Raw genomic sequence first — 20,607 nt, 5'->3', positions numbered from 1 at the left:
CCCCGCCCGCCGCCACCCTGGCGGGGTGGGACGGGGCCGTTCCTGCGGCGCGGGGAGGCGGCGGGGCGGGGAGCGGGGCCAGGGTGGGCCGCGGGCCCTGGCGGGGCAATGGAGGAGGCCCCGCTGGCTGCGCTTCGTCGGGGCGGCCCGGCCGCCCGGGCTGTGCGGTGGGAAGGGGGACGCTGTGTCGGACCCGGGGTTCCCCGGTGGGAGCGGGAGGCGGCGCAGAGCGATGTAGCGGGTGCAGGGTGGTTACAGGCCGCACATCCCGGTTTGGCGCAGGGTTTGCGGTTGGTTTGTGGTGTGCGATGCCATAATGCGGGCATAAAGAAGGGGCAGCGTGGGATGGGAAGGGCTGTGCTGATGCAGAAAAGAAATAGAGGGGAAAACACGCATGAACTCTATTTTGGGCGAATAAAGCTACTTGTGTTTCTCTGATGGCGATTTGGGTGGTGGCTTGATGGAGTTCACTTACACCTGCTAATTGTTCCTGCTGTGCGAGTGCTCAAAGGGTTTTAGAGGTGATTAAGCCACGTTAAAAATAAAGACCGCACCGCTCACAGTCACATACCTCTTTATAGATTGATATTTACCTCTTGCTTCAGATGTTTACTGTCAATTTTGGTAGTATCTGACATGTACAGCTGAAGAATCCTGAGTGGAGGAGTGCAGTGCTTAAGAGTGTATGAAAAGAAAGAATAATTGCTGAGAGCAGTAACTGCTGTGTGTCGTGTTGGAGGCTGCCAAGCATCAGCCATGTTATCCCACGTGCCCGTGGTGTGAAGGAGCTTGGGAGCATCCCACGTGGCAGTGGTGTTACACCCACGGCTTCGTGCGATGTCTCTGGTGGAAGCTGTTCAAATCTGGCAGTCCTACTCCACGTGCTTAATTGCTTGACCTCTCAGTCCGGCAGGTAGACAGACATGGGTGCCTACAAGTACATCCAGGAGCTATGGAGGAAAAAGCAGTCGGACGTGATGCGATTCCTGCTCCGTGTGCGCTGCTGGCAGTACCGCCAGCTCTCTGCCCTGCACCGCGCTCCCCGCCCCACCAGGCCCGACAAAGCCCGCAGGCTGGGGTACAAGGCCAAGCAAGGTAATGAGGCCTGGAGGTGAGGTCCACGTGCTGCGTGATGGGGTGACTGAGTAAAAGTGATAGTTGAATAACAAAATCTGGAACTTAAATATTCCCTGAGAACCAGAAGTGCCCTTCATGAAATAAACTTAATATTATGAATGCGTTAGATGGGTAGCAGTGCTCTCAACCCAGAGCCTTACTTCATGTAGCTTGGACATTGCACCATCTGTGGCCATTTTGGCAGATGGACATCAAGTGGGCTTTGGCTTTAATTCTTGTTCCTGTGCTGTGTTACTGCTGCAGAGCTGACCAGTGCTGTTAGTGTCCTAGCTTTGGGGGTGTCCTTCCTCCGCCCAGATTTTATCATGTGTTACTTGGATTGTTTACATGGGCTTGAGTAAGCGACACGACGTAGTTTGTGCTGTCGTCAGAAAACAGTTACTGGTCAGTGAAGGAAACGTGGGGAAAGCAGCCATCCATCTGCAACTTGAGCAAATCCTTGAAATGATACGTTTTTTCATTATGAAAGTATAAGGCCAAGAGCCTGCTTTTCTATTACTTTGCAAAGTTTGTTTAGCTTCCTCAGCTCGAACTTCAGCAGGGTTTGTGGATGGCTTCTGCTTCAGTGCCTTAGGGGATTTTTGGGGTGGTTGCTTTATTGGGTGTTTCAGGGTAGGAGTGTTTTTTTGTTACAAGGTAGGTGTAGCTGTTCTTGGTGTATTTGGAACTGCATAGTGGGAAGGTGCCACAAACTCTGGTTTGGAAATAAAAAATAATTACGACAGGACATCGCTTCCCTATACTCATTTTTAATGGTAATAGCAAAAACATCTTGTGCTAGCTGCCTCCCGTTGTAGGTTTTGGTGAAGATTGGTATAGTCACCTAATTTCCATGTGAAGCTTTTGGGGTTGGAAATGCAGCGTGGGCATCAGACTTGCCTTGCTGTGATTTGCACTTGCTATACTGCGGAATTCTTCTAGTTCTTACGTCACTGTTTCTTTTAGGTTACGTTATCTACCGTGTCCGTGTTCGCCGTGGTGGTCGTAAGCGCCCGGTCCCGAAAGGTGCAACCTATGGTAAACCTGTGCATCATGGTGTTAACCAGCTGAAGTTTGCCCGGAGTCTTCAGTCTGTAGCAGAGGTGACTATTTTGGTTATTGCTCAGAAACTTGGCGGTGGGAAGGTCTTGCTTAGTCTGTAAAAGTTGAAAATACTCGGGGACAAAAAAAAAAACCACCATGAAAAAACCAAAAATTATTAATGTGTTGGGGCTAAAAGACCTTGAATACTGATGGCAGGAAAGCACCAGAATGTCTTGAGAAGCTGTGCTGAGACAAATGAAAATGCTATTCAGACTTTATGAATGAAGCCTGGGGAAAGTACTACTTAGAAGGTTTATTGGGAGTTCATAGTGTATATTTACTTCTAAAATACGCCACAATATTTGTAATGAAAAATAGACATAGAGCTAGTATAAACCCCAGTAAAATAAAGGATTAGGCATGGGAAATAAAAACTGAAGTATGATAAGGTGTCTGACTTCAGTCTAAATCCCACATCTCTGTTCCCTGCCATGTTGTATGTTTTGCCAGCTTCAGGTACGGCTCCTTTCACAAAGTGCAGATCAGCCTTAAAGCCCATAGCACCTGTTTGTGTAGCAGGGGTGTCACAGTGTACTTAGCTGTAGCTAAGTACAAGCTGTAGCTGTAGCACAAGATCTGAGAACAGCATGCCAGAGTTCTTCATAAAAAAACATTGGTACCTCGCAATCACAAAGAGTGGTGGATTGTTTGGGATGTTACCTGCTGCAATACTCAAAATAGAAACTTTAATTCAGTTAGATCTTTGTAAGTTTCGTAATGTCACAGTAGTAGTGTTGAAGAGATGTAGTTCTCACTTTAGGAAAAAAACTCCTTCAGTGGGTTAGAATTAATGTTAGCCTTAGCTCGAGAAAGAGACATTGTGAAAGAATGGAGATTGCTCTTCGCCTTGCTGTCTTGAAGTAGAAGACTCTTCTGTTCCTGGGACATCAAAAAATACTCAAGTGACTTCAGCAAGTTGCATATGGTGGATTTTTTCTGAAAGAAAAAAAAGACATACTAATTTAAAAGAAACAGATAATGAGTTGAAGTTAAAAATGCAATTCAATGTTTTTGGTGCTTGCGGCATGCTTTTCATGTATGCTATTCCCAGATAATGGATGGCTGCTCACTTGTGGTGACAGCTTATGGAAGAGGTTATTTGCCCTCAGTTTTAGTTCAAAATTTTCTGAATCTGACTTGCTTTTTCCTGCAATACCGAATTTTTTCAGATGGAAATACAGAAATAGGAAAACTCGATAGTTGCTACCATCCCCACATAGAAGCTGGTTGAGGTGGTTGGTGTTTTAATGTTTAATAAATGTGTTAATCTCACATGCTAGAATAAAAGGACTTGAAAGAATGTTATTACATGTGCAGAAAATTGTCAAGTGCTGTTTGGTGGAAGACTGTAGTAGGTAGGGTTCGTGTTGGGATAGAAGATGGGTGGGCTCCATTGGTTCATAGTTTCCCATGGTGATGTTAAAGTCCTAGGATTAAACACTTCTAGTGTTTTAAATAAGGAATGTTCTTGACAGGAGAGGCAGATGGAGTTGCATAATTGGTATTTTCTGCTTTGTTTTGTTTTCTAAACTAAGACTGCTTCTTTCCAACCACAAGTGAGGATAGGAATAGAAAGCACTAATATACCAGCAGTGGAACAAAGGCTGGTTACATCAGCTGTTTCTTTTCTCCTGTCAGTACAGGCTTATTCTCTGCAGAAATGTCTTTGTCCCATGTAGCTTTGGATGTGCAAATTGTGATGATCAGTCTTTCATAACTTCCCACAAAAGGTTGTTCCACGTCCCTAAGTCAACTTGTTCTCTGTATGTTCATCTTCATGTTAAAGTTATTTTTAGCTCTGTATTTATTTATTGGGTGCTTCTGTGTACAGAGTTCTTTATTCTGTCAACCAGGCACCTTCCTCCTTCCATCCTTTAAAACCTGTTTCATGTAGGAATCCAAGCAGCATTTTTTTTTTTTAATGCATCATTCCTTTCAGCTATTACTTTTTCTTGTGTCTTTGCAACTGAAAGGGGAACAGTTCTTGTAGGAAGAAAAGTTCTCTCGAGGCCAATTGAAATTTCTAGCAGCTGCAAAATGTTCAGTTTGAGTTGCCCATGTGCATGAGGAATGACCTGCATCCATGATTTTACGGTCTTTTGCATATTTATTTTTTCCCCCCCTAGGAACGTGCTGGCCGTCACTGCGGGGCTCTGAGAGTCTTGAACTCCTACTGGGTGGGTGAAGATTCCACCTACAAGTTCTTCGAAGTGATCCTGATCGATCCCTTCCACAAGACCATCAGGCGCAACCCCGACACCCAATGGATCACCAAGCCCGTTCACAAGCACAGGGAGATGCGTGGGCTGACATCAGCCGGGCGCAAGAGTCGTGGTCTTGGCAAAGGCCACAAGTTCCACCACACCATTGGTGGCTCACGTCGTGCTGCCTGGAGAAGACGCAATACCCTGCAGCTGCACCGTTACCGTTAATTCTTGTAAAAGTAACGATCTAATAAAGCTGATGCGGGTTGTTGAATTTAACAAGTGCTTCTGCTGCTTCTTGGTTTATGTGGAGAAGTGTAGAATTCTCCAGCAGTTTGGTTGTTTCCATGTTTTGAAAGGTTTTTGAAAATGTAATTTGCTATATATGAAGATTGTAGGCCCCAAGCAGAGAGGTCTGTGACGGATTTCACTCTTGATAAGACTAAAAAGGCGTGTGTGGTGTGAATGGAAAACTTAACGGTTAGTCCGTGGTCTTTTTGCTGTGGGTCTGAGTATGCTGCTTCACTGTCTGTAGGTTGGAGCCTCTGTCCTGTGCTTAGGCCAGCTTTGATCTTGTGCAATGACATGTAAACTGAAAGTGCTAGTTTATTTTTTACAGGTGATTAAATACTAATGGCAATTTTATTTTTCAAGTTCTGTTTGTTTGTAATGTCTTGAGTATGAAACCAGCTCTTGAGCCTGTGGTACCTGTGAACATAGGCTAAGGTGACTAAGCGCAGAATGGAAAGGTAAGGCTTGCTCTGTTCATTAAAGTGCACAGTATTTAAATATGGACACTTCACTAAGGACTATGTGATGTTTTAGGTTGAATAATAAAATATTGACTGTAGAGTAGGTATTGCTTCATTTGTGTGAGATTCCAGGCTGTTTGTTTCACGTTTTGCAGTGGAGAGGGCATTTCTTAGACCTGCCTTTTGATACCAGAGCAGAGAACATTTATCTGGTGTTAAAGAGCTGTATTCTGATTTACTCGGCATGGTTAGGTGGTAGAAATAATCACATCTAGATGACAGACAGTTAACAATCATAAATGAATGTATTGTAGGCTACATTTGTGAAACTACAGCATGACCTTTCAGCATGAAGTCAACTTGCCCATAAAAGCTGAGGAGAATAACTGGTTTCTGGTAAATTAGCTGCACAATTGTTCTAGCTTCCACAGATTTCATAGCACGTCCATTGGGTAGTGGTAGGAAAAGAAACTGTATAGATACAATATAGAAACTGTATCTTCCAAGAAGAAGCTTCCCAAGATTTGCCCTTCAACTGAGAAATTAACTTAGTTTACTTTGCTCTTTAAGTTCTTACAGGAGGATGGTAGTCTGAAGAAGAGTGCCAGTATAACCCATGTGTCCATTTTTTATTTTTAAGATAACAACTTTGAGTGTGATGGTGCTGTGCTAGGGCTTGTTAAGCTGTTTAGGACCCTTGCCATGGATGGGGGAAGGTGACAGGGCAGTCACCACTAATGCTGCGTTGCTTGATGAGGTTCCAAACTTCCAGCGTGCGTGGAGTGTCTCCAGTGGGACTTGCCTGTCTCAAGGCCAATTGAAACTGTGGTCCTGTAGCTTTTTGAGCTTGAAAGTAGGGGAGGAAATACCATCTCCTCCAAAGTTTATTGGAAGCTCCTGATCAAAGTGCATGTGAGAGGGCATGGTATTATCAGGCTAGCTGAGGAATTTGGAGCAGATGGTACCGCCTTCAGCGGGAGCTCTGGGTACGTACGGCTCATCCCAGGTCCTCAGGAAGTCAGATTGCCTGAGCATCTTCTCACACTGCAATTGTCTTATGCTCTGTTAAACAGTGTTTTGGGTTGGAAAGAGGGGAAATTGCAGTGCAGTAATTGTGTAACAAGGAAAGGCAGATTTATCTTTATTAAAATCTCTATTTTAAAAAGGCAAAACATTGAGGAAAAGCTTTTTTGTTTGGGGTGGTTAGCTCGGGAAACCAGTCTTGGATAAAGGTGTGTGGTCTCTGCCTTTCCTACTTGACGATTTTTGAAGCTGTTGTGCGAGTTCAATAGAGGTTGCCAATCTTTGTTCCTGAAGAGTTTGGTGAAAATCAGTCATCTGAGAGAGTAGTCTTTGTGAGAGGCTGTTGAGTTCAGCCCTCCTTTCCACGTCTGCCTGCAGCACGGGTACCCGGCTGCGGCTGAAGGGGGATGGGGGAGGGAGGAGGAAGCACCAGGAGTTTCACTGGTGAAATTTATTAAGACAGGGAGGAATCCAATAATCGGTTTCCAAGCCACCTACTTGGCTCTGCTTGCAGGGTTGCTTGTTTCTCAGTCTGAACGGACATCTTTTAGAGGTAATTAAAAGAGCTGTCTGGATTCTAGGCAGGGCAAAATGAGTGCCAGAGTAATACTGCAGAGAAACGGGGCTGTGCAGTACCAGCCTATTTCAGCCTGATACCAGGGGCTGTTGGAAATAGCCGACTGTAAGCTTTTATTAGGCTGGATTTCACTTTTGTGCAAGCAGCCTAGATGGATTGCTTAGCCTTTGGTAGGAGGTGAGGGCTGGGCAAGGAATTCAACCCCCGTTAGAAACTAATTCTGCCCTCCTGCAGGGTGGGATGAGTGTAACCAGACGGTGCGATGTAGCATACTCTTTAAATAAGCAAGTAGTAAACTCCCTTCCACGTAGCTAATGGAAGGGCTCATTACTTGGCAGCGCTAGCGAAGTTGAAAAGTACAGACTCGCTAATCAACAGCGAGTATAATTGTTTCCTTGCGTCGTCTGCGGAGCGTGGGGAGCCCCTGCGAGGCAGCTGCGTGCTGCTAGGTGAGGGGTGCTGGCGCGCTGCCTGCCGTGGCACAGGGGCTGGTGGAAGGGGTGGCAGGCTCCTTCCCTGCAGCAGAAGGTCACTGAATGTCACTGGTGATTTTTGTGGGGGTCCTGTAATGAAGTAATTAGTGGTGGAGGAGAGTAATAGCTCAACTTGCTCACTTATCTCTGTCTTTGTAATGCGGGAGTTGTTCTCTAGCCTTGACCCAGTGAGAAAAGTGACAGCATGTGAAGGGGCCCATCCAGCTAATGAATTAAAAAGCTAGCCTCTAAAAATAGAGCCTGATTTCCTACTCTTTTATCTACTCACTCTCCAAGATGGAGGAAAAAGACCATCTTTTTTGCCCTTGTACGGCTCTCTTTCTTTTGCAGAGCACACAGGTCTAGTTCTGAGAGTATCAAGCCAAAATACCCAGAGTGATGGAAAAGCTGCTTCAGCCACCAAAAAAAAAAAAGGCAATTTGGCTTTGAATTGGACACTCTTTTCTGGGGCTTTTAGCAAGCACCAACTTTTTGATCCAATCTTTTTCAAGTAATTGCTTGAAATGTAAGGCTCTATAAAAGGATGGAGAGCCTGTGGGTTGTTCTTCTCCTCATGTGTCAAGGTTCTGAATCAGCCTCAATTCAATAATTGCACGCAGAGTGTTTAGGTTGCAAAGTCTAGCTCCCTAGAGTTCAGAAGTGCCTGAGCTACGCTCCTTACGCAACCTTGAATTTGGTGGCTATCTTACCTAAGGTGCCAGAAGAGGCCCCTGGCAAAGCCAGGATAGGAACCCAGTTCTTCTGGGCCCCTTGTCACTGCCTAAAATTTGAGAGAGCGTGCTTTTCTTCAGGATCAAATGATGTTCAATGCTATCCTATAATTAAAGGCTCTTATGTAATGAAGATGACTTTTTATCTCATTAAGTGCTGTCAGCTCTCCATCATTCAGGGAAACGGAGAGCTGGGGTATCCTGGAGAACAGGGAGCTCAGTGGGAGCAGATGAGTGATTAAATTAAGCCTGTCTCTGTTCAGATCAATGCTGGCTGGGATTGCTCTCTCAGATGGAAGGTAGCCCCCTTCTGAGCCTGCTCTGGTCTCCCCGCGTTGCCTTCCTGGTGCCAGGCTTTAGAAAAACCTTGGCTAGTTAGTGTGTTGGACCTTAGCTGGCTCCTTAGGGGTTACACAGCCTGTTGCAAAAGGGCTGTGGAGGCACCACCTCTGGATGCGAACTGACTGTCCACGTGCAAGTTGACAAGTTCCCTTGGAAACACAAGAACCAAAAGACACATTGAAGGAGGGAGGGGAAAAAAAAAAATCAAGAAAGAAAAGGAGAAGAAAGAAGAAGGGAACAAGTCAGCTGGATTCCAGCAGGGCTTGTCAGGACCCTGGTGCTGCTGGTGATGGGAGAGGAGTCTGCAGAGGAGGCTACAGCTGGCCAGGGTCCAGGGGGGCTCCTCAGCCACGTTTGCATGGTGTGGTACCCTGGTATAAACCTGACTGGACCCAAGTCTCCTCAGCAGAGAACCAGCTCCGTGTGTCTGTGTCTCTGGTGTCAATCCAGGCAGCAGCTGGACTTCACCAGGCACAGAGCAGAAGGAGGGTTCTCAGTCCGTGCTGTGAAGTGTAGGCTGTGAAGGGCACTACGTCTCCAACGCTGGTGTCCACCAGCTTCCCAGCCTGATCACTGGGCTGTGTCAATAGCCAGGACAGCAGGCAGAAACCCAGACCCTGTCACACTCTGTGCTGTGTTCACACGTGCAACGAAAATGAGTCGCCATCCCCAGAGAGCTCACACACCGAGCGGAGGAAGTAGCTCATTAGTCTGGTGTTCACTCATTCATTTATTCATACCTTTTTTTTTTTCTTCCAGCATTGTTTTTCTGTGACTAACGAGCAATTATTTGAACCCTTTCCTCATATGAGAATCGTGGCCCTTCAACTCATCCGCTGTTAGGATCCACCTGCCTCTCTCCCGGGTTTCGTGATCAGTCAGGTGAGTGCAGACAGCGAGTTACACAACCTTTATGGACAATGTGTGCTGAGCTTTGTGCTTTCTGTTCGGTCAGAGCTATATATAAAAATGGTGCCTCACAAGTCACCGTGTCGTTGGCAGCTATTTGGATAGCGGTTTTGACAGTGCATGGTTAAACAAAGTCACTGTAAAGCTTTCAAGTAAAATAGAAAGCTTCGTATTATTTTCATTTTGTTTACAAGCTATTGCTACAGGTGTTGATGGAGAACATCTGCCTTCGATCTTTTTTACAAAAAAAAAAAAAAAGACAAGAAGTAAGATTCAGCTACCCAGTAAAAATCAGACAGATATTAACCAGTTACTATCTATACATTTCAGAAGAGGTGGAAATAAAGGGAAATTTCTTCTCTTTTTTTTTTTTTTTATAGACTTGTAGGTACCTTATATAAAATACATTATTCAATTGATTCTGTGGAATCTGGAGAATCCCGTTCCCAATCTGAAGGTAGGTAGTTCTATTTCTAAAAGGTGCCTGGTTGTCCATTCTTAACAGACACAGCTTAAAAACCTGGACAAACTGACAGCGAGACACCAAGTTTGTCATGTGAACACCAACAATTTGTGGTGGGAAGATGATTGCTGCCCTTCGTGTGTGATACACATTTTGGATTACACTTGCTGCTTGGGTTTTGGACCCTGCTTTACCCAAACGGCTATTTTAAAACAACAGTTATACCTCATCCATGGGAAACAGAAAAAAAATGCCTTACTATGGTGGGTTACACTGGGAACCCAATTCTTAGACTTATGATTTATGTTTCCGAGAAGGAAAAAAGGAGAAAAGAAAACAACCCACTGCGAACAACTGAATCATTGTTCTGACTCCTGAGGCTAAATTAAAAACTCCACTATAGTTATTATTTTCATTGGCTAGTTTAATAAAAATACAAGAATCATAAAACTATGGAAAACATATGGCATACATGAGTTCTATTTTCTCCAGTCATGGTCCCATCCGTGTAGGACTGAAAACTTTAAAATACCTCTCTAATAAATGATCTTGCCTTCTAGTAGGTGCCATTCTGGCAACATTCTTAAATTTCAATTTATTTTAAGGGAAATAATTTTAAAATAAGGAAAATAAGTGATGTGTTTTGAGCCTGAATAGTTATTTTAGCCAAATTATGCCTGTGTAGAAATAAACTACAGAACTGAAATTTTTTCCAGATAATAATGAATGCTGGAACTTGATGTTTTTTGCAGATTTTTGCAAATTGTCTTAAAATCATATTACTTGCATTGCTGTCTGAATGTTGAATGGTACAGTCCTTTCATAGGTGCTTTGTAGCAGCAGTAAAGGCTGAAGTAATTTCGTCATCTGCAGAGGAGTGGGATGGAGAGCTGGGGAAGTGATTACTTTCCATTTTCCCCCCTCTTTGGCCCCTGAAGTGGTAACCCTGGACCTGCTCTTTCTGCACCCACCGGCCAGTCCAACCTGACCCGTCTCGTTTCTCCTGGGTTTGGTACAGCCTCTGCAACAGGCTGCTGCCTGCTGCTGACTCGGTTCTTTTTGTTGTTTGTTGTTGTTGGTCAATAGGGGTGAGATTGCCAAAGTTGCAGTTGTTTGGGTTTGTAAAAAAAATAAATAAATGAGGTTCTTGGCTTTAGGTGCCAGCGCTGCTGTCAGAAGAGCTGACTCCAGAGGAGAAGAGGTAGGAGAGCAGTAGGTCTAAGGTGGCCAGCTCTCAGGCGGGAGACTTCTTAATTTAAAGATAGACCCAGTGTCATGCGTCCCGCTGAGATCCGTGACCCAGGACTGGATTAAGACTTGGCATTGCCTCAAAGGGGAGGGGAGCGGGGGGAAAGTGTGAGCTAATCAAGCCCCTGGCTTTGGTGACTGGAGCAGGGATGTGGCATTTGGCCATGCAGAGATCTCAGTGTCTGCTTCTGACGGGGGCCACCCGTGGGTGTCTGGGGAAAGGTGGTGAGCACAGAGCAAGCCCAGTCCCACGTGTAGCAGCTCAGCTCCTCTGAAGAGCAGGGTCAGGATCTCCTTGCACCATGGTCGCCCTCGGATCACCCTGCTCGGTAGCTGCAGCAGGACCTGTGTGCTGACAGGAGAGCCCCAAGCTGTGACATCCAGAGCAAGCTGGGAACTCCCACGGGGCTTCTGGCTCAGCAGGAGCGCGGGCTGGACCCGGACGCGGGATGGCATCTGGAGGGAGATAAAGAGAAAATAATTGCCTTGACTCATAGGTGCCTCCCGTAATTTGAAATGGGAAGTGGAAATATAACCTGTTTTGATGGTCTGCTCCTGGAAGCTCACCGAACCGGAGACTTTCCAGATGACTCAGAGCAGGACGGCTGTTCGCCGAGAACTGCTGCATCAAGGATTTGGCAGGATTATATAACACGGGGTTGTCCTTCGCCGCTGGTAATGTGCCTTCTCCGCCAGATTTATGCTTACAATTGACTGGTTTTGAGGAACTGCAGTAAAACAAAATGGCAAGTGCCTGGAGGCATTTTCAGGATGCAGCTGAGCTCCTGCCCGGAACAGACCTATTTGTTTTTGGACATTGTGCTACAGTTGTTTAGGAAGTGACAATAAAAATTCACTGCTAGCCTTATGATGCCACCCAGTCCTTTGCAGTCGTTCCTTTCAAGCTGGGTTTATGTTGGAAAGGACCTTAAAGATCATCTTATTCCAACCCCCCTGCCATGGGCAGGGACACCTCCCACTAGAGCAGGTTGCTCAAAGCCCCATCCAGCCAGGCCTTGAACCCCTCCAGGGATGGGGCATCCACAACTTCTCTGGGCAACCTGTTCCAGTGTCTCACCACCCTCACGGTGAAAAATTTCTTCCTGATATCCAATCTAAATCTACTTCTTTCTGTTTGAAGCCATTACCCCTCACCCTATCACTACATGCACTTGTATAAAGTCCCTCTCCAGCTTTCCTGTAGGCCCCCTTCAGATACTATAGTTCTATGGAGTACCTCGCTCTGTTTAGTAAAAGCCCTAAAACTGGTGGTGGAGAATGTGCCTGTTTTCTCGTAGCTAAAATGGGTAAGGTTCAGAGAGTGAACTCTTTGCTTTCTGGGAGATGGAGCGTGGCTGGCTTCTTTTGTCTGCTTGAACTTTGCTATGTCTTTTTCAGTGCCTCTCCTGGAAAAGTTTGTAGTGGATTAAGCGTTGGCGAAAATTGTCAAGTGTTTGTAGCTGCAGGTTAAGAAGATCCTTTCTATCCTCAAAAACAGTGTCTGCATTCTCCCAGTTCAGAAAAAAACCCAGAAGAAACAGGAATGCTCCTTTATTAATGTCTGATGTGTTGTTTGGTATGGCCTTTTGGAGAAGGTAATTGATCATGGCAGGGAGTTCCAAGGGTATTTTCAGTCCTAGGAGCTGTGTTTGAGACCCTAGCTGGGAACCACAAGCATTCACTGATGTTCATGTAACAATAGACGAAGTGACCATGATGATTTTATTAAAACTGTAAGTGCCTCACCAGGAGGTTTTGTTGGTTCGCCCATGATCACTAGAAGGAATGAGAGAATTTGCTTCATTCCTTCTTATTTGTAATGGATTGGAGCAGAACGTTCTTACTCTGACTTACTGTAGAGAGCCAGTTCTGCCATGCATGAAGCTCGTAGCTGAACCTGACTAAATGCACGTCTGCCTTTATTCACGAGGCTGATAATACCCAGCCCTGTTTCCATCACATCAAATACGAATGGTCCCGTAGTAGGAATATCATTGTGTCAGAAATAATCTGGGCAAGTTGCTGAGGCATAACACAGAGAGGCCCAAACTGCAGGACAGCCGGAGAGGTCAGTGTTTCGCTGCTTGTACAAGTGCCAAAACTTCAAGTGTAGATTAGTTTGGATCTGCAGCAATGTTGGGATCCAGAGATATCCCACAAACACATTTCTGAGACCCTGTGAACGTAATTTGGATCTTACTTGGGTGTTACAGGATTATAACCCTTTTGCTTTCGATAGAGTTATTCCAGATTTATCTGGAATCTGAGTTATTTTAAGAAGCGTTTTGTATTTGCAAAATAGTTTGAATACCTCAGGTTTGTTTCTAGCAGGCTTTCACTCTTGCTACCAATGCCTTGCATAGGATTTTATAAGAGAAACTACATTTGTTTTAACAGTTAAGTTTTTATAGCTGGAAGCAATTTTCTTTAGTGTAACATTTCAGAAGCCCTTTATGGCTAGCAATATTTCACTGAATGCCTGAAGATTGAGACCTACTGCATGACTTTATCATGTATAAAGCTTATTATCTGACATAATTTGGTGCATAGCAGGCTTATTTATTTAAAAGGTCACACAATCATATTTCACCACCGGTAATGGCATTTTTATCCATTTAATAGGTTTATCCTAAAGCATATTTATTCCTAATGCATTTTATTCTGAACCAGTTAATAACATTAACTCTTCAGGGTCTTCGCAGAATGGAGAAGCCAGCATTTTGGAACAAGAATTTGACCAGTTGTACCTAATCCAAAAGGCCACGAGGTCTGATATGGTGTTCCATGCATCATCTCCTGATATCATGTCCAGCACCTTGAAGCATTTGGCCTTAAATCATCCTTTGACCTCCAGGTTAGCCAGGGTGAGACAACGACTGGGGGGAAAAAAAAAACAACATTGCGCTATTTAGAGCTGCTGAAAGTCTGAAGCTGTCCTGGCCCTTAAACTGCCAGCTACCCTTTGGGTTGTTACAGGTCGTAATTCTTGGGGCCAAAAATATGTTTTGGTTTATTCCCCAGAGAAATTTTACTGATTTGAATACGGTTGCCTTTGTTTTGCCTGGATGTAAAAAAGCAGTCCTCTCTCCTGGGGCCAATGCACATGGAGCAATAGCGCCTGCAATGAAAAGCTGTTTTCTTTCTGCAATCTTGGGTTGTTTAGGACCACCATGTAGGTGGCATTTGCCTCTGTTCATGACTAGGCTCAGTTTTCTTTGGGTTTTTCCTTGTAAAATATACCAGGAATCACAATAAGCTCGTGCTGCTCCAGAGGAGAGAAGCAAGGGCGATATGCAAAACCTTGCCGGAGCTGTGGGTGACATTTCTGACTTTGTGTCCCCTCCACAGGACCTGCAGTTTTCCCAAGATGAGGAGATGGCATCATTTGCATCTCTGCTCTGCCCAGGCCTGAGCTTTGTGTTCGTGTTACACTTCATCCCTCCAAGGATTAGCGTAGTTTACAAAGAGAAAAAGCAAACCGGATTTATGTTTTGATGGCCCGGAGGGTTCAGAAGGAAAATGCTGGAGCCGAGGTACATGACTTCTGAAACAATGATTTTGATCTGGTGACAGCAGTGCCACCACACTGGGGAAATCCTGGCCAGCACCGTGCCAGTGTCATGCAATGCCAACATGATGGCTGGCAGCCTGCAGCTCAGGCAACTTCCTAGTGAGCATCGGTGCTTTGAAATAAGATGCTCTGCAGGGTGCTGTGATATAAAGAGTTTGAAAAAAGCAGGGGAAAATCCAGTCTTAGAGAGATGCTTATTACAAAAGACACCAGAGGAGGAAATGCAGTTGTCCCTGGCGAAGACTGGGTGGTGGGGAGAAGGGACTGGCAACTGCCAGGGATCCTCTAAGCAAAAGGCAGCAGTTGTCTGCAGATTGTGAGCCTTCAATGCAACACCATTGACATTGTCTCTGAGACAGTACCATGTGTCATTAGAAATCACCTGTAGTTAAGTCACATAAATCTCGGTGTTTCAGTGAAAGTAAAGAGTAGTTCTTTGCGCATCCTTTGCACAATCTTTTCTGCTCCTCTCCCCCAAATCACAATTGGCCCAATCAAGCACTAAATATTCTCATCCTTTTTTCATTAGATGATGACTTTATTTCTGGATAAATAGACGATGTACCACCAGATGGAAAAGACAACAGATACTGGGTGCAAGTTACTCCAGGGGAGATTAGGATTGAACGCAAAAGGAAAATTTTTCACAATGAGAACAATCAGCTACTGGAATAATCTCCCCAGGAAAGTGGATTCCCCATTATCGGACACTTTTAAGACTCAGCTGGACAGGCTGCTGGGCCATCTTGTGTAGACTATGCTTTTTGCCAAGAAAGGTTGGGCCAGATAATCACAGAATCACAGAATCTTCTAGGTTGGAAGGGACCTTAACAATGATCTTGTCCAACTGTCAACCTAACTGACAAAAATAGACACCCGCACAACAAACAAGAAGCAATTGAGGTCCCTTCCAACCTGGTACTCTTATTCTATAACTCGATAATTCAGATTAGATAACCTATAGCACAAAAAAGGAAAAGGTGAGCGGCGATATGACAGCCATATAATATAGGCTTAATTAATGCAAAATTAATGCTTTGTCTTTCTGGACTAAAGGTCCAAGTCGTCACCTTCCATTAAAGGGGCAGCTGAGGCTAGTTGGAATGTGTCGCTGTTGCTTGGGGCTACGTCCCATCATTTTGACCGGCCTAGAAGGCCACTCGTATTATCAATTTATGTGAATAAAAAGCACACCTGCAATAACACTAGCTAAGAGAGAAAAACAGAAGTGTTGTGTGCTTCAGGCCATAAACTGACTGCTAAAGAGCTGAATCAGGAAGAAAGTTACCCTATGGGCAAGTTAGCATATAACTGTCTATTATGAGCTTTTATATCTTCCTCCAAGGCTCTGATACTTGGCACCGAGAGACAGGATGTGAGCAAGAGGGAACGATTTGTGAGCCAGATCCTCTGTTTCGGTTATACTTAGCTCCCTGACTGCACCGCTCCCGGTACCGAAGCTAGTTGCATTCGTGTCATGTAGGCATGCCCTTAATGGGTAGGCTTTAAATGATTCTATATTTAGCTTTTGCTTCTTCCTAAAGCGTTCTGCACACATTTCAGCCTATGAAGGGATGCGATGACAAGCTAAAGACCTCTGGGACCTCCTTATCAGGATTTCTCTTCAACAGAGAGAAGAAAATGTGCAACAATCTGAAGAGTTAGATACATAGGCGAAACAGAAATGGAGAATAAGTAGGGCAGGGGGTCAGAAAACGCTGTGTAGGGCTTGACCCAAGCCGACTCTAATCGATAGAAAAATTTCCACTGGCTTCCAGAGGCTGAGGTTAGTTTGGTGGGTTGTTGCTATTTATATCGTTTAATGTAGGAGAGAAGTCACGGTTATAGCTATCATTATAATGACTTTTAGAGGGCAATATTTAAGCTAGTAACTGAAGATAGAAAGCAAATCTTTGCTTTAAAGAAGCTGGAAGTGCAAGGATAGCTTTGGCATCTGTTGCCTCGCCTGAGAGAAGTGTACCTGTATGAACTAGTTCCACCTGCAGCTGTAGAGCACAAATTATTCAGGACAGACAGACTACTGAGGGTCTCAGAAGGATTTAATCAAAGGGACTGACTGGACAGAAAAACAACGGCAAAATATTTTATATGGGGGGAAAATAACTTTCATTATATGTAAACCATCCGAAGTTGTGCGTGGCCAGGGAAGAGCACTCGGACTCACTGTAGATCTGTGCAAATGTCAGCCTTCTTCTGAGCATCTGTCAAAAAGACAAATAAGCGGTTAGGAATTTTTTCCTGAGGTAATAAGGAGCAAAGAAACAGAAAACATCAGGAGCTGTTGGGGCATGAAAAGATGCTGCTCCTTGGCACTCTTCATGTAAACAAATTTTTTCGATTTGCAAAATATATATATTTGGGGCTCAAATGAATATTATTGTAAATGTGCCAAGCACTGAGAGAATCCAACTTGTCCAAAAGCAGACAAATGCTTGCTGATGGAAACTCCTACGTTCCTGGCTGGTGCGTGGATGTTTACCGGGATTAGGAGGGCCTCTCCACAGGGACAGAAATGTGCAGGCATTCCGTCCCGACCTGAGCAACCACCAGCATTTCAGGCCTGAGGAAAAGGAGTCATCAGCCTCCACATCAACCTCCGGTGAGGTGGCCAAAGTGCATCCTGTCCCACTGTCCAGCTATCAACTGCACTTAACAGCTAAGTCAGCATTAGTTGCTGCAACGCTGTTGTGCCGTCTCCCAGCCGGAGGCTGTAACACGCTGTGTCTGTAACACAGCTGGGAGTCACTCTGCAACCTCTGGAATTTAAACAGGCAGATTTAGCTGCTCCACGTGTGTGGGGCGGGGGGCGAGAGGAGAAAATGTTTGTCTTCCTTCCCAGGGGTGGGAAGGGAGCTGTTGAAGATTTCTGTCCCACCTTCTGGGCTTTTTCCCCTCTTCTGCCCCTTCTCGTGTCAATGCCTCGCTTCAAGACTTGGGCAGAGAGGAGCAGCCTCAGCAAACGGAGGCTGAAGGATTCAGAGGACTGACCAAATACAAGGACTCCCAACCACCAGTCAGGTGGTCATCCTAGTGGCCACCGGTCCTTCGAGTTGGAGAGGTGCTGCGCCACTGTGAATGCCAGCAGTACGCTGCCTCTCCACAGCACCAGGATTGGGTTTGCCCTTTGTGGAGGGGCGAACAACATGGAGGGAATCATGTCTCCTCATGGGGATCAGGGAATATCCACTGAGCATCAAATCTTGAAGGGATCTGGCAGCTCAGCAAGTAACGCTAGAGCTTTAGGGGCTGAGCTAGGGTCAAAGAGAAGCTCCTCAAAAAGCCCAGGCACCATGACTTGGTCAGCACCCAGAGCCACAGGTGTTTGTTTGTGTGGGGTTTGGAAGAGGTAGGTGGAAAGAGAGTCCAAGAAAAATTTGGCTCACATATTGCAACCCATTGGCAGAGCACTGTCTTCCTGCGGGTTACAGGGTAGAATAAGATCCCTGATGCTCTCTAAGACAGTTTTCTCCTTCAAACACTGAAGCGCTTCTCATGGACACCTTTGTGCTGACCAGCAGACCTACAGCATAACAGTGGACAGGGCCATTTCTGAGACCTTCTCCATTAGGAACTCCAGGATGGGAGTTACACTGGTTGCACCGTCCCATGGCTACCCACAGCCAGCCCTACCTGCTGAACCTTCTCGGGAAACACACCTTTTGGCTTCCTCTGTTGTTGTGGACAAGGACACTTCCTAAGTGGAAGGCTTGGTGGTGGGCCCATTACTTGCTTTTGCCACACTCCATCCCTAAGACAAGTGCTTGGTTCTTGCAACCCATGTGTGTGTGGAGCCATCTCAGGGAAGGAACCAGAGAGAATGTAGTATGGGAGCATAGGGAGCAGTCTAAGGTCATTAAGGAAGGGGTTGATCTGAGATATGAGAGAGAAGCAAAATAAAGGCATTCTTGAAGATGGGTGGAGGGCGGCTCCAGGACTGTCAAGTGCAGGGCTAGAGGCAAGAGCAGGCTGAAACTGCTATAATGATCCCTGAGAGTCTCAAAAGCAGATGGTAGAAGATACTAGAGGCTGGAATCCCTCTGGGAGGGACAACGTCCTCTCCTGACGGTGCATGGGAGAGACCGAGATTGCAAGCAACAGTGTGACAGCCTCTCCCTATGGTATCCTACGAAGCTGTGTACATTGCCTTCCCCATTTGTCCCGCCAGGCAGGAGCAGCAGCATTTGTCCTTGACCACAAAGGAAGTGGAGGAGTCGTCCTTCCCTTTATTGGCCACTCTCAGGAATGGAATCCACAGACTCGAAAAACCTGGGGCCTCCCTTGAGCACTGCAGTCTGCTTGCAGCCAGAGGGACCTTTGGTCTGAGTGTCAGTGCCTGCATAGTTATCATAGAATGGTTTGGGTTGGAAGGGACCTTAAAAATCACCTCATTCCAACCACCCTGCCATGGGCCGGGACACCTCCCACTAGACCAGGTTGCTCAAAGCCCTGTCCAGCCTGGCCTTGAACACCTCCAAGGATGGGGCATCTACAAATCCTCTGGGCAACCTGTTCCAGTATCTCCCCACCCTCACAGTAAAGAATTTCTTCCTAATATCTAATCTAAATCTTCCCTCTTTCAGTTTAAAACCATTACCCCTCATCCTATCGCTACACTCCCTGATAAAGAGTCCCTCCCCATCTCTCCTGTAGGCCCCCTGTAGGTACTGGAAGGCTGCTATAAGGTCTCCTTGGAGCCTTCTCTTCTCCAGGCTGAACAACCCCAACTCTCTCAGCCTGTCTTCATAGGAGAGGTGCTCCATCCCTCTGATCATCTTTGTGGCCCTCCTCTGGACCTGTTCCAACAGGTCCATGTCCTTCCTCTGCTGAGGGCTCCAGAGCTGGACACAGCACTCCAGGTGGGGTCTCACCAGAGCAGAGTAGAGGGGCAGAATCACCTCCCTTGATGCTTCTTTTAACGCAGCCGAAGATGTGGTTGACTTTCTGAGCACTCATCTCTGAGGGCTTCCACCAACACCTGCAAATTGAAGTGCCCTGCCTTATCTAACAGAAAGAGTTTGAGTTCTGTAGTTTTTTTTAGCAGTCTTAATGAACATCTAGGGTTGGTAACCCACTGGTTAGTAAATATTACACACACATCTACTTTGCTAAAAGCCAAAAATAACAACAACAAAAAAATTAATCCCAGAGACACAGAATGCATGGGCAGAAAAGACTTGTTCTGCTGTTCCTGATGTTCAACTTGGATTCCTAGGAGAATTTGATTTATATGCTATCTTGTCCTTTGAGTTTGTTGGTCAATTTCAGCCACTGGGAGGTTGGACACGGCAGGATGGGCTAAACTCAAGTCCTTCAAATTTGTGCCCAGTCCATGAAGACCAGCAGCCAGGCAGAGGATGGAGACAGAGACCCAGCCAGGTGACCTTGGCACGGGAGGGGACATCATGCCCCATACCCAGCCATGCCCAGGGCAGGCAGCTGAGCAGGCAGGGGCTGCATGAGAGAGCCAGAGGGACACGTGGCAGGGCTGAGGAGACGTAGTTAGGAGTTGGTATGAGGAGGAGAACTAGGAATACGAGGAAGAGAACAGGGAATATGAGGAGGAGAACGGGGAATATGAGGAGGTCAAGAAGCTTTTGCTGTAGGAAATGGGGGCTAGGGGATGGAGGGCCTGGAGATGGTGGTGGGTGCTTTGTGAGGACCAAGAGGGAAGCTGAATGCCTCCCGGCCGCTGGGCCGCGGGCGGAAAAAAAAGGAAAACTCACCCGTTTACCTTATTCGAGCAGAGAGGAAGCTCGCCCAAACTGACCTGTTTACCTCATTTGAGAAGAGAGGAAACTCACCCAAATTAGGAGGCGGTAAACTACATTTAGCTGCGTTTAACCTCCGCTCGTTAACCTCGTTTAACCCCCCCACCCCCCTCCCGCCTCCCTTCTCATTCTGCTGGTCAAAAATACACCACATCCCTCTCCCTCTGCCTCCCGGGGGGGGTGTGTGGGGGGGGGCAGGAAGCACAGCGCTTCATTTTGGGTCCTGCCTTCACGTAAGGGCGATCCCCCCCCCTCTCTTTAGCGCTGCGGTGGAGGCGTGTTATTTTGGGGGGGGGGGGGGGCCT

At 46.1% G+C, this 20,607-nt stretch overlaps 1 protein-coding gene across 1 annotated transcript; it reads left to right on the top strand.

Moving 5' to 3' along the window:
* The first annotated feature begins 880 nt into the window (after positions 1 to 880).
* RPL15 (ribosomal protein L15) lies at positions 881 to 5,069 on the top strand. The gene is made up of 3 exons (XM_014937746.1): positions 881 to 1,095; positions 2,083 to 2,219; positions 4,347 to 5,069. Exons 1-3 carry the CDS (start codon positions 924 to 926, stop codon positions 4,650 to 4,652), a joined length of 615 nt encoding a protein of 204 aa, XP_014793232.1. The 5' UTR covers positions 881 to 923; the 3' UTR covers positions 4,653 to 5,069.
* Positions 5,070 to 20,607: the final 15,538 nt, after the last annotated feature.

This window comes from Calidris pugnax, unplaced genomic scaffold, assembly GCF_001431845.1.
Source record: "Calidris pugnax isolate Ruff unplaced genomic scaffold, ASM143184v1 scaffold11, whole genome shotgun sequence".
Classification (NCBI taxonomy): domain Eukaryota; kingdom Metazoa; phylum Chordata; class Aves; order Charadriiformes; family Scolopacidae; genus Calidris; species Calidris pugnax.
Note: the sequence above shows the minus strand (reverse complement) of the source record. Positions and strands in the feature narration are given on the sequence as shown.